This window comes from Manis javanica, chromosome 12, assembly GCF_040802235.1.
Source record: "Manis javanica isolate MJ-LG chromosome 12, MJ_LKY, whole genome shotgun sequence".
Lineage (NCBI taxonomy): Eukaryota > Metazoa > Chordata > Mammalia > Pholidota > Manidae > Manis > Manis javanica.
The window spans coordinates 86185420-86199898 of NC_133167.1; the positions used below are offsets into that span (position 1 = coordinate 86185420).

The 14479-nt window shown below is 35.5% G+C and overlaps 1 protein-coding gene across 9 annotated transcripts in view; it reads left to right on the forward strand.

The window, feature by feature from the left end:
- ADAM32 (ADAM metallopeptidase domain 32) overlaps nucleotides 1-14479 on the forward strand; it is a 132323-nt gene that overhangs the window by 51942 nt on the left and 65902 nt on the right. For all 9 annotated transcript variants that reach the window (XM_073218973.1, XM_073218975.1, XM_073218974.1 and 6 more), the window contains one exon: nucleotides 11251-11387. In XM_073218973.1, the coding sequence (XP_073075074.1) occupies nucleotides 11251-11387 (137 nt within the window). The remainder of the gene's footprint in view (nucleotides 1-11250; nucleotides 11388-14479) is intronic.

Here is a 14479-nt window from a genome sequence, read left to right on the forward strand (position 1 = left end):
TTTATAATATATATCCTTTTACCCCTACTTTGATTTTTAAACTTTAGATAATGTTGATATTATTGTCTTTGACATATTTAGCCCACTCTGTCATTTATATAACTTATATGCTATCATTTTAATAATATTTCTTATTATTAAAATACAATTATATGTTATATGTACAATATTATATAATCATACATATTAAATATATACATAATATACATCATATATCATTACATAACATCATTTAATAATGCTTATATTTTCATTATTTGTATTTTATTATTTAAATAATATCTATCTAAGGCAGTGTCCATTGATTATGTGCTATGAAAAATAAGAGATGTAAAATTGTTGTACACTTCTCATATATTGTCAAGATTTGTAAAATTTATTATTCTATAGAACTTTGATACTTTATAGCTTGATTTAAAAATAAATAGTACTTTACAGTATTATGAATAATTTAATGTTAACTATTGAATAAAGAAATACATTGTTAAGCTAACAAGCTTTGACTTTTGGTCAAAGGAAGATCTTTTAGGCATCAGGGTCTCATGGAAACTTCTAAATTTTTTTTCTAACCTCTTTTACTTCTGTGGGTGAATCCAACTACCACAGAAAATTAACCCTATCTTCCTTTTCTTGGAACCCTTTACTATTTTTCTGGAATAAAAAGATAAGGCATTACCACACAGAAGAAAAGTGATAATCTCAGGTTCAGTTCACTAGGAAAATACAACAATTAAAAATTATATACGACTTACAGCTTTAAAGTGTATAGAGAAAAAAATGACAAAACCACAAGAAGATAAATCTCCAAGGGTGGTGGGAGATTGTACCACATTTCAGTAACTGATAAAATGATGAGCAAAATGTTTAATAAACTTGACTTAATGGACATTTATAGACAACAGTACCTTCCACACTGCAGAAGAGATGTTGTTTACAAGCACTTAGGGAATGTTTACCAAATTGACTATTATACTGAGCAGTAAAACAAGTCTCAACAAATATCAGATGACTAAAATATGATAGGAAGCATGTTAGGAATAAAATACAACTAAATAACTCACTATTCTTTGAAATTAAACCATGAGTCAGAAAATTATAATAGAACTTCAAAAATAATTTGAATCAAAAGATAATGGAAATGCTTCATATCAAAATTTTTTGAGTACCTTAAGGGCTTATTTTAAAAGAGACTTCATAATTATCTCAAGAAGTTAGAAAAAAGTCTAAAATGGACCAAAAGAACATTGGTGGAAGTAATCAACAGAAGTTCAGAGATTAATGACATGGAAAATAAACTTACTGTGATGCGGGTCCACACATTTTAAAGTCAATTCTTTGAAACTGATTCTTTGAAAGGACTGGTGTGACTAACTAAGAAAAAAATAAGACAAAAACAAAAGACATCTGTGAGCACTATTAAGAAAGGAAAAAATACGCTACATATATATAAAAGATTATGAGAGGATGACATAATTTGAACGTATAGGTTAAATAGACACTCCAGGAATATATAACTTGCCAACAGCAACTCGAGGTGAAATAGGCAACATGAATAACCCTGAAATATTTTAATCCATAGTTAAAACCTCCCCACAAATAAAAGTCTATTCTCAAACTGGTGTCCCAAATATTTGAGACTTACCTAGAGAACAGGAAAGGAGGTGCACTCTCCAGTTTATCTTATGAGGCTAGCATAGTTTTGATAACAAACCTGAAAAGGATAGTACAAGAAAGATAATTATGGGCAATTTTGCTTTAGAAGATAGAGGCAGAAATCCTAAAGACACTTTAGGAAACAAAACCTGGCAATACGTAAAAAGAAAATATGTTTTGACTAAGTTGAATTTATTCCAGGAATGCTAGATTGATTTAACATTGGCAATTAATGTAATTGACCACACTGAGAGAATTGGGAAAATTATGTAGTTATCTCAGAAGATGAAAAAAAAGAACTTGGTAAAGTTCAAATAAAAGCTCTAAGCCAACTTAGATCTAAAGGAGAATATTCACAATACAAATTTCCGAGAGAGCCGAGACTTTTGCTTTCTTTCACTGAAATATCCCAAGTTTCTAAAACATTGCCTGTCTGCATTAGGAATTCAAAAATAATATTTAGTATTAAGAATTTGATAGAGGGCATCTCCAAAAATCTCAAACATATATTATGTTGAAATTCTGAAAGCACTTAGGGAGAAGATAAGGATGCCCACCATCACCATCTCTATTCGGTTAATACTAATGTTCCTGTACAAGGTAATTTAACAAGGAAAAGGAAAAAAGTTATGATTTGTTATTTTCAAATTATATGAGTAAGTGAATTTACAGGTAAAATATTAGAATTCATGAAAGAGTTTAGCAAGTTTACTGAATACAAAGATCAAAACACAGCAAAACAAAATAAAGTATAATGAATAAGTAAAATATATTTATAAATTGGCAACAAACAGAAAACTAAAACCTTAAAAGTAGCATTAAAATCAAGTACAGAAATAAAAAGAGCTATCCAAGGATGTGTCAGACCTTTACAGAGAAAATAAAACATTATTAGAGACAGAGCCTAAGATTGTGTATTGGCAGACAACATAAAGATGTTAACTCCCCCAAATTGATCAATAGAGGGAATGCAGCCTCCAGTAAAAATCCTAGCAGGTTTTTCTTGTGTGTGTGTGTAAAGTTGACAGACTAAATCCACATTTTATAAGATGATGCCAAGCGTAAAGAACAGGAAAGATAATCTTGAAGAATAACAAAGCAAAGGGACATAGTGTAGTTAATTTAAAAACTTATTATAAAACTTCAGTAATTAAGACAGAGAAAGACTAATAGACCAGTTGAACAGAAGAGAGAGTTCAGAAACAGAAAAATGTACAAGCATATACTTAATTTTTAGAAAGGTGACCCTGTAATATACTCCTCAGTTGGTGGTCTCTTTATAAATGTAACTTTTGTTGCCTCTGGGTGCTCTACAAAATATAAAATGTAGGTGGACTGTACATCTGTATATGTGAAATTAAGCAGTAAAGCCCTGGAAGATTCAAAGAGGAACAGTTTCATGACTGTGGGGGCAGGGAAAGATTTAAAGTGGACCCAAAAAACGTCATAATGGAAAAGCTGGATGAATTGGACCATATCAAATTCTGTTTGTGAAAATACTTACAAGACTACAAAAGCAAGCCACAGAGTAAGGAAAGTATTTGCAATGCGTAACTGACAGTAATTTACAGAATATAGAAAATGCTCCCACAAATCAATAAAAAAGGCTAATGCAGTGGAAAAACAAACAAGATACTTGAATAAGCACTTCACAGAAAAGGATAGCAAAATGGTCATAAATACTGAAATGCAAGTTAAATCTTAATGAAATATTACCTCATGTCTACCAGATGATAATGTAAAAATGATGGACAAATGTTAGCAAGAATGTGGAGTGACTGCAACTCTCATATATTGCTCATGGAAGTACACATTGGTATGACTAGTTTAAAAAATTGATAATATCTACCCAAAGTGAACATACACAAATCCAAAGCTCCAACAATTTCAGTTCTGTGTACAGAATATGTATGTGTGTGCATTAAAAGGACATTCATAGTAGCAGTATTTCTAATAGCACAAAACTGGAAACACCCCAAATGTCCATCAAGAGTACAATGGATAAATAAAATGTGCTATATTCATATAATGTAACATCCGGCAAAAAAAAATGTATGAACCACTTACTACTCCATTCAAACCTGTAGATGAATCTCACAGTCACAATACTGCATGAAAGAAGTCATAACCCCCAAATCTATAAAATATGTTTGACGTGATTTCATTTATGGAAAATTTAAAAAAACAGGCAAGCTAGTCTATGGTGTTAGAAGCTAGAATAAAGGTTATTATTGCGAATGAGGAGAGAGCAGGGTAGTAACTGCTGAAGGGCATGAAGGAGATTGTGTGCTTATGTGTGTGTAAAGTTCCTGGCAAGAAAAGGCCAGAAGTTACCAGAACCTGGGGAGAATAAGTGTTTGGAAAGGGCCATTTGATAACTGGTGTGTGGCATTTAGTTTAGAAATGCAAGATGCCATCAACCTGTGACAAATGAGTGGGATGGAACTATGGGATCAGGAGTGGTATGTTACCTGAGCAATTGCACAGAGTGGAACTTACTGCTAGTTCTTTAGTCCACAAATCACTATGTAAGCAACATGGCTAGTGACCAATTTTCATTTCTTTCAAAATGTGTCCCTGGCTATTCAGTTCACACACAGAGTAAAACCTGTAGTGTGATGCCCCCTGTTTCTCAATGATAACCTTATGTGATGTTTTACAAAAATGTAAGGTTGAAAGAGGGAATTGGTCAACAAAAAAGTGCAGAAAAGAAGTGAAAAGTCTGGATATTGCTGGAAGCGAAATTCAAATAACTAAAATCATAGAAGAAAAAGCTTCCTATGGGAGCATTGACACTGCTGCCATTTGAGAGACTCCAGATATGCAGGCAGAGGAACTCAGAGGCAATGCACGCAAGTGAGGAAAGTGTTCATGCCAAAAAGGATGAGGATGGTCCAGAGGAAGAGGTGCCCACAGATGACTTCATTGCGTTTAAAGGAATTCTCAGAGACACTTCATGACATTGAAAGGGCAAAGGGTGAAATGTTAGAAGTTGATCCAGATTTAGGCCAGTTTGTTAAGGCATAGAAAAGATGTTTGCTCCATACTGTAAGAGGTCTTCCTTCAGATCCTGCCCTTTTCTTTCCCCTCTATCATAGGCAGTCATTTTAAAGAGTTTTTGATTTAGCCTTCTACTGCTGTTTTTTCAAATACATTGCAAATATGTCTAAAATTATGATCCCTCACTTTTCTCTTTGTAAGTTGTTATACTGTCCATATTGTTCTGCAACTTTGCATTTTAAACTTAAGAATATGGCCTGGATATCTCTTCAGACAGTATACAGTTATCTTTCTATTTCACTTGTGTGTATACTACATGTCCCTCCTATTTAGGCATGCTCTATTATATGCATATTATATGTCGGTGTTCTAGCAGGAAAGGAATGGCACATCTACTTAAAATTTTTAGGACAGGTTAATGAAATGTTTTCAGGATATAGCATATTAAAGTTGGGTTATTTTAGGAGAAACTAATAAGTGGTTTACTAAGTTATAGGCATAATGTAGGGATGTACATGGGAAAGTATAGATCTGTGGGACTAGTAACATCAACAACCCGTTATGACCACCACCACCCTGAAAGGGCAAAGTCAAGGAGGGTGACTGGAGATCGGGAGCTATGTGGAGGGGTCTGCTTGACAGGAGCTGAGAACTGTGTTGAAGGATACAGCCATTTTATAGGGAGGTGAGCATCTGATAATTTTACTCTCCTTCCTCCCAGTTGTTCTCTGTTGTGAAAACTTAGTGGACCAGAAAGCATTGATGTAGTTCATATTGCCTAGTGTTCCGTGGCACAGAGCAGTATGGAGAAGGGTAGAGACTGCATCTGGAAGTATAAACAGAGGTATTTTGTACAGCCCACTCATTTTTACTTTCACCTCTTCTTTACCCAGGTGAAAATTATAAACCCTAACAAAGTCCATCAGCAGCATAATTATTAATTTAGTTATATTCCCACCTCAAACCAAAAAGTTAGCTACCACCAATGTTTTTTATATAAGATAGTAGGAGAGGAAAAAAAAAGAATAACATAAAATATTGTTGATATGATCCCCGCTTCTGTCTCTGGCTGAGAATAAGCATTGCTAATTCTTCCATCCACTTTCTGTGCTCCTCTTACCTTATACTGGCACCTTAAGTTGATAAAGTTATTACTTGTTGACCTTTCCTTCATTCCTAAGTGTCCATAATAGGTGAATGGGTAAAGAAAATGTGGTGCATATATACAATGGAATATGACAGTCATAAAAAAGAATGAGATCTTGCCATTCACAACAACATGGGTGGAACTTGAGGGTATTATGCTAAGTGAAATAAATCAGACAGAAAAAGCCAAGTACCATGTGATTTTTCTTATTTGTGGAATCTAGAAAACAACACACAAACAAAAATAAACTCATAAACACAAAGAATGGACTGGTGGTTGCCATGGTGGAGAGGTGAGGGGAATGGGCAAAATAGGTGAAGGGGATTTAGAGATACCAACTTCCAATTATAAAATAAATTAGGGGTTGAAAGTACACAATAGGGAATACAGTCAGTAATACTGTAATATCTCTGCATGTTGACAGATGGTAACTACACTTCTTATGATGAGCATTTTGTGATGTATATAATTGTTGAATCACTATTTTTTATACCACAAGCCAAAAAAATATTGTGTATCAACTACATTTCAATAAAAAAGAAAAAATATTTCATTTCTGGGATAGCCAAAACTGTAATTAAGTCTTGGTTTGGTGACATGGAGCTTAGCATAAGTGACTCCATTTGGGGACTGTTGTCTTGTTTTTAACACTTTTCCATTCTAATGCCTTTATTTTTTCTTGCCTGATTGCCCTGGGTAGGATTTCCAGTACTGTGTTTAATTGCAGTGGTAAAAGTGGGCATCCTTGTCTTGTTCCTTATCTTGGAGGAAAAGCTTTAAACCTTTCACCATTGAATATGATGTTAGGTGTGGGCTTGTCATATATGGCTTTTATTATTTTTAGATACAATCCTTCTATACTTGCTGAGTTTTCATCATGAATGGATTTGAATTTTCTCAGTTTTTTTGTACCTGTTAATGGTAGTCATTTGACTTTTATTCTATTAATGTGATGTATCATATTTATTAATTTGTGTATGTTGAACCATCCTTGCATTCCAGTGATAAATCCCACTTGTTCATGGTGAATGATTCTTTGGTTGCTGGTAAATTTGGTTTGCTACTATTTTATTGAGAATTTTTGCATCTGTGCTCATCAGGGACATTGGCCTGTAGTTTTCTTTTCTTGTACTGTCCTTTTCTGACTTTGGTATTGGGTAATGCTGGCTTCACAACAGGAGTTTGGGGATGTTTTTTCCTCTTCAAATTTTTGGAAGACTTTGAGAAGGACTGATGTTAACCCTTTAAATGTTTGGTAAAATTTACCAATGTTACCCTCAAGTCCTGGATTTTTTTCTATGCAAGATTTTTTATTATTTTTACAAGTAGTTGGTCTGTCCAGATTTTCCATTTTTTCCTTGTTCAGTCTTAGTAGATTGTATATTTCTAAGAAGTTTTCCATTTCTTCTAGATCATCTAGATTTTTGGCATATAGTGGTTCATCATTGCCTCTTATGATTTTTAGTATTTTTGTGGTATAAATTCTAATGTCTTCTCTTTCATTTATAATTTTGTTGATTTGGAGTGTCTTTCCTTTCCTTGATTACTCTAGCTAAAGGTGTGTCTATTTTTTAATTTTTTCAAAGAACAAACTCTTAGTTTTGATAAGATTTTCTTCTGTTTTCCTGTTCTGTTTCTGCTCCAATCTTTATTATTTCCTTCCTTCTGCTAAACTTGGGTTCAGTCTGTTCTTGTTCTAGTTCCTTGAGGTATAGCATTAGCTTGTTTATTTGAGATCTTTCTTGTGTCTTAATGTAGGGGGTCATTACTATGAACTTCCCTCTTAGAACTAGTTTTGCTGCATCCTGTAAGTTTTGGTATGTTGTTTCCATTTTTATTTGTCTCAAGATACTTTTTAATTTCCCCTTTGAAATTAAAGATACTATTTAGTATTTGTGATTTTTTCTAGTTTTCCTCCTGCTAATGATTTCTGTTTCATACTACTGTGGTCAGAGAAGATACTTGGCATGATTTCAATCTTCTTTAATTTGCTAAGACTTATTTTCTTAGGCTTAACATATGATCTACCCTAGAAAATGGTTCATGAGTACTCTGCTGGCATGAGAATGTTCTGTATATATCTCTTAGGTCCATTTGGTCTATAGTGTCCAAATCTGCTGTTTCCTTATTGATCCATTGTTGAGTGTGAGGTATTAAAGTCACTTATTATTATTATTATTATCATTATTATTATTATTGCATTGCTGTTTATCTTTTTAGCTATATTAATTTTTGCTTCATATAGTTAGGTGCTCTGATGTTTGCATAAATATGTACAACTATTATATCTTCTAGAAGGATTGACCCTTTATTATTATTATGTAATAACCTTTTCTCTTCTACCATTTTTAGCTTAAAGTCACTTTTGTCTTTTTTTATAGTATAGCCATCCATATCTTTTTTTATTACCATTTGCTTGAAATATCTTTTTCCATACCTTCACTCTCCATCTGTGTGTGTCTTTCAGCTAAGTGATTCTTTTGTAGACAGCGTATCATTGAATCTCATTTTTTATCCATTCAGGCATTCTGTCTGTTTTGATTGAAGAATTTAATCTATTAATGTTTAAAATAATTATTGATAGGTAAGGATTTACTGTTGCCATCTTGTTTTGCTGTTTTGTAGATCCATTGTTCCTTCTTATCCTGCTGTCTTTTTTTGTGTTTTGATGTCATGGTATCAGTTATGCTTTGACTTCATTTTCATATTCTTTTGTATAATTACTACAAGTTTTTCCCTTGTAAGTACCAAAGGGCTACATATAGTATCTAAAAATGATCACATCCTATTTTAAACTGATAACAGCTTAACTTTGATAGTATTCATGAACTTTACACATTTGCTTCCCTACCTGTCAAATTTTATGTCATTAATATTATGCTTTACACATTTATAATATTGTATATCCAATAACATACTTTTTAGTTATGGTTATTTTTAATGAAGTTGTTTTTTAACTTTTAAACTAGAGCTGTTAGTGATTATGCACCACCTTTATCATATTAGAGAATCTGACTTTGACTATATATTTACTATTACCAGTGAGTTTTACACTATCTTTATACATTTTTATAATATTGATTAACATCCTTTTATTTCCACTCTAAGAACTCCCTTTAGGATTTCTTGTAAGTCAGGTCTAGTGGTGATGAACTCTCTCAGCTTTTGTTTGTTTAGGAAAGTCTTGATTGCTCCTTCATTTCTGAAGGACAGCTTGGCCAAGTGTAATGATGTTTTTGGTTGACAGTTTTTTCTTTCAATATTTTGAATATATCACCCCATTTTCTCTTGGCCTAGGCAGCTTCCAAGTATACAGCCCAGGCTTTCTGTTCAGGCAGGGCTGGAACTACACTGAGCAGTAAACAGAACTCTGAGTTAGCTCCCCTGCCCAGGCAGAGTAAGTGGGTTGGCTTTCTGGTTGGGCAGAGCTGGGAACTATATTCAGCAATGGGTGGGCTGTAAATTAGCTTCCCTGCCTGGGAAGAACTGACTCCATGCCCAGCAAAGCTTTTTGTGACCTTGACTCAAGCTGACTACACCCCAAGTTCCTTGGTCAAGCAGTGCCTAGTTTTACTCTATGGACAATCAACTGTGCCTGTCATACTCTCCACTTGACCATTGCTGGACTACATGCTTCCAGGCATAATGACCAGGCTTCTAGTCAGATGGGGCCAGCATCTACCCTCAGCACTGCGTAGGGTTATGAATCAGCTCCCCTGTGTGGGTGGTGGTGAGGGATAGACCAGGCTCCAGGGCTGGCAGAGCTCTTTGTTTTAGAACCCAAATCAGGCTCTGTGCCCTCGTGAGTTCTCTGATCAGACTGAACCACTGTCTCGACTCTGTAGATGACCAGAAGTCCTGGTTGGGAGTACTACTTCGGTACTACAAGTGAGAACTTGGTCTGCCAAGATCTGAGCACCAGTTGTTGCAAGTCCCCCAGCCCCCATCACAATCGTGTGCTAGTGGGCAAGCCCCACAGCATCCTCTATAATCCTCATGAGGTTAGACTGGACTGGGGACTCCCATTAAGTGACTGACAGTGTGAGAGGTGCTGGATGTCCACCCTGGGCTCTCTTTTAAAAACTATAAGCTCCAGGGGTACCTCTCAATATGGCACTGTGCTCCTCTGTGGGAAGGAGCAGGGCAATCAGTGTGTAGCTGCCCCCTTTGCCCTTCTAATGGGTCTGTCTTAGTCCCTGTGGTGCAGGGGATACTTCAGCATTACCTCAGTGTCCTTAGATTCTCTCAGCGGTATCTTGTCCGTGGGTTGCTGTTAGTTGTTCTGGTGGGGAGAGAGAAATCAGGAATGACATCAGTTTCCATCTTGTGACATCGCTCTTGTCATGATTTAGTTCTTGATATGGACTTGGAGGCAATGAGGGGTGGCAAGGCAAATGTCCCAGGCATTACCATTGAAAGTGTTATTTTTAAAAAATTTATGGGCTCTCTCACTGTTTAAAAGAAGGCTTCCTCTACTGGTAAGGGAAGTTCAGGGACATTTGTCCATGTCATTCTGATTGTTCCCATCCCAAGTTTCTGATTCTAACCTTTCTACACCAAATCTTGTAGGTTTGAGACCTTAATTGGTGCTGTAACCCTGCAGTCCTTGTAATTAGGCCTTGAGCTTCATCCTCAGCCATGTCATTGCAAAAACTACAGGAGATGAGTTACTGCATTACTGCTGCAGAGGCTTTCTGATGGCCTATTCTCTTTTCTATTTTTCAGAATGTGCATCTTCTAGTGTTGTCATAAGAAACCAGTTGACCCCAAAATCTTTATTATAGCTGGTCATTATAGCAATGGAGTGCCTTGATCTTTCTTGCAACGTGGCCTCTACCTGCACCTATCCTATGCCAGATTTGGTAATGATTTGAGAAATAATGATGTCATTGCATATCATGAATTACCATTGTCCTGTTTCTCCTTGGTGAGGAAGTTAAATATGTGATCAGTCTAATCCAAGAATGCTGTCTTGAGAGTGTATTTTCTGTGGTTTCTCCTGATACCAGTTACTGTGTCATTGAGAATCCTGACAGGGAGCTGATAGCCACTTAAACTGGGTAATTTGTTATGTGGCCACTTTGTGAGATGGGAGGCAAAGTACCATGTGGACTACCCTAAATGAGTCCAAGAGCTGGTGTAGGAAATTGAAGATCATGGTCCGCATAACCAAAAATCTAATGTAAAAACAGCCCTTGTTATATAGTTATGGTAGCTATGTAAGAATTGTTAGGTATTCAATGGTTAAATCATAGTAAAAGTTAGGATAGATTTAATATGCTTATATATCCAAACATTTCATAAGAATGTTAGGCCTCTCACCATCCAAGGAACTGTATTTCCTATTTTTAAGTATTTATAAAATTAAAAAAATGTTCAGAATTAGAAAAGTACTGTTGTTTACTACTCTTAATGAATTCTCTTTCATTTGAATTTTCTTTTTAATGTAGTATCCCAAGGAGATAACGCTGGAGGCATTTTCAGTCATTGTCACCCAGATGCTGGGACACAGCCTGGGAATATCATATGATGACCCAAAGAGATGTGAATGCTCAGGAGCCATTTGTATCATGAATCCAGAGGCTATGTAAGCTTTTTAAATATAAAATTTATTATTTGTATTTATTTTGTTTTAAATATTTGAAGTATAAAAATTTAGCTATAAATGGACTATTAGAAAATATAAACATGAAAATTTAAGCATAAAAGGGGTATGCAGGGATGTGTAATTAAGAACAGTCACAGATAACAAACCCATTCTTTAGGTTACATCTCCTTCAGCTGTGTACTTTATAAAATCACTCTGTAAGCATCTTTAAAAATGTGTCAGCAGGCCAAAACAAGTGGCCTTTGTTTTTTAGACAGAATTTTTAGTTTTGACGTTACAGTAATTTAATGCTGTAGAAAAACTATCATCCAAATAATATGAAGTCCTAGTTGGAGATTTGTCTGACATTTAACAAATTAATTGACATTGCTTAGATTTATTTTTCTCATCTTAAAAATGGGAATGATTATGCCAATTCTCATTTCACAGAGTTATGTGAGAAGAGAATGGGAAAGGGGAAGGGCTTTCTAAGCTGTAAAATCCCTAAGTATGTGATAGATTAGTTACAGTGATTTCTTAATTTGCCAGTGTCCCCAAATAGAATACCAAGAAAGGCTACAGCAGTGTTATTACTATTCTAAAATTTTCTTTAAATTTAATTTGTAAAAAGGGTTTCTGCTAAGTATGACTTATTTATAACCAAAGAACAGTCAAAAGTCAAAAGTACAACTAAGGCATTAATTTTTTTAAAACATTCTCTTTTTGTATTACCCTAAGCACCACATAAGTATTAACTTTATTTTCTTATTTTCTTATTTTTTTTATTTTGGTATCATTAATCTACAATTACATGAAGAACACTATGTTTACTAGACTCCCCCGTTCACCAAGTGCCCCACACATACCCCTTCACAGTCTATGTCCATCAGCATAGTAAGATGCTGTAAAATCACTACTTGTCTTTTCTGTGTTGCACAGCCCTCCCCATGCCCCCACACACACTATACATGCTAATTGTAATGCCCTCTTTCTTTTTCTCCACCCTTGTCCCTCCCTTCCCACCCATCCTCCCCAGTCCCTTTCCCTTTGGTAACTGTTAGTCCATTCTTGGGTTCTGTGATTCTGCTGCTGTTTTGTTCCTTCAGTTTTTCCTTTGTTCTTATAATCCACAGATGAGTGAAATCATTTGGTATTTGTCTTTCTCCACTTGGCTTATTTCACTGAGCATGATACCCTCTAGCTCCATCCATGTTGTTGCAAATGGTAGGATCTGTCTTCTTCTTATGGCTGAGTAATATTTCATTGTGTATATGCACCACATCTTCTTCATCCATTCATCTACTGATGGACATTTAGGTTGCTTCCATATCTTGGCTATTGTAAATAGAGCAGCGATAAACATAGGGGTGCATCTGTCTTTTTCAAACTGGAGTGCTGCATTCTTAGGGTAAATTCCTAGAAGTGGAATTCCTGGGTCAAATGGTATGTATATTTTGAGCATTTTGAGGAACTGCCATACTGCTTTCCGCAATGGTTGAACTAATTTACATTCCCACCAGCAGTGTAAGAGGGTTCCCCTTTCTCCACAACCTCACCAACATTTGTTGTTGTTTGTCTTTTTGATGATGGCATTCTTACTGGTGTGAGGTGATATCTCATTGTGGTTTTAATTTGCATTTCTCTCATGACAAGCGATGTGGAGCATCTTTTCATGTGTATGTTGGCCATCTGAATTTCTTCTTTAGAGAACTGTCTATTCAGGTCCTCTGCCCATTTTTTAATTGGATTATTTGCTTTTTTGTTGAGGTGCGTGAGCTCTTTATATATTTTGGATGTCAACCCTTTATCGGATCTGTCATTTATGAATATATTCTCCCATACCGCAGGATACCTTTCTGTTCTATTGATGGTGTCCTTTGCTGTACAGAAGCTTTTTAGCTTGTTATAGTCCCACTTATTCATTTTTGCTTTTTGTTTCCCTTGCCCGGGGAGATATGTTCATGAAGAAGTCGCTCATGTTTATGTCCGTGAGATTTTTGCCTATGTTTTTTTCTAAGAGTTTTATGGTTTCATGACTTACATTCAGGTCTTTGATCCATTTTGAATTTACTTTTGTGTATGGGGTTAGACAGTGATCCAGTTTCACTTGCTTACATGTAGCTGTCCAGTTTTGCCAGCACCATCTGTTGAAAAGACTGTCATTTCCCCATTGTATGTCCATGGCTCCTTTATCATATATTAATTGGCCATATATGTTTGGATTAATGTCTGGAGTGTCTATTCTGTTCCACTGGTCTGTGACTCTGTTCTTGTGCCAGTACTAAATTGTCTTAATTACTGTGGCTTTGTAGTAGAGCTTGAAGTTGGGGAGCAAGACCCCCCCCCCACTTTATTCTTCCTTCTCAGGATTGCTTTGGCTATTCGGGGTCTTCGGTTGTTCATATGAATTTTTGAACTCTTTGTTCCAGTTCATTGAAGAATGCTGTTGGTAATTTGATAGGGATTGCATTGAATCTATATATTGCTTTGGGCAGGATGGCCATTTTGACAATATTAATTCTTCCTAGCCAGGAGCATGGGATGAGTTTGCATTTGTTAGTGTCCTCTTTAATTTCTCTTAAGAGTGTCTTGTAGTTTTCAGGGTATAGGTCTTTCACTTCCTTGGTTAGGTTTATTCCTAGGTTATTTTATTCTTTTCGATGCTATTGTGAATGGAATTGTTTTCCTGATTTCTCTTTCTATTAGTTCATTGTTAGTGTATAGGAAAGCCACAGATTTCTGTGTGTTAATTTTGTATCCTGCAACTTTGCTGAATTCCGATATTAGTTCTAGTAGTTTTGCAGTGGAGTCTTTAGGGTTTTTTATGTGCAATATCATGTCATCTGCAAATAGTGACAGTTTAACTTCTTCTTTACCAATCTGGATTCCTTGCATTTATTTGTTTTGTCTGATTGCCATGGCTAGCACCTCCAGTACCACATTGAATAACAGTGGGGAGAGTGGGCATCCCTGTCTTGATCCCGATCTCAGAGGAAAAGGTTTCAGCCTCTCGCTGTTCAGTATGATGTTAGCTGTGGGTTTTTCATATATGGCCTTTATTATGTTGAGGTATTTGCCCTCTATGCCCATTT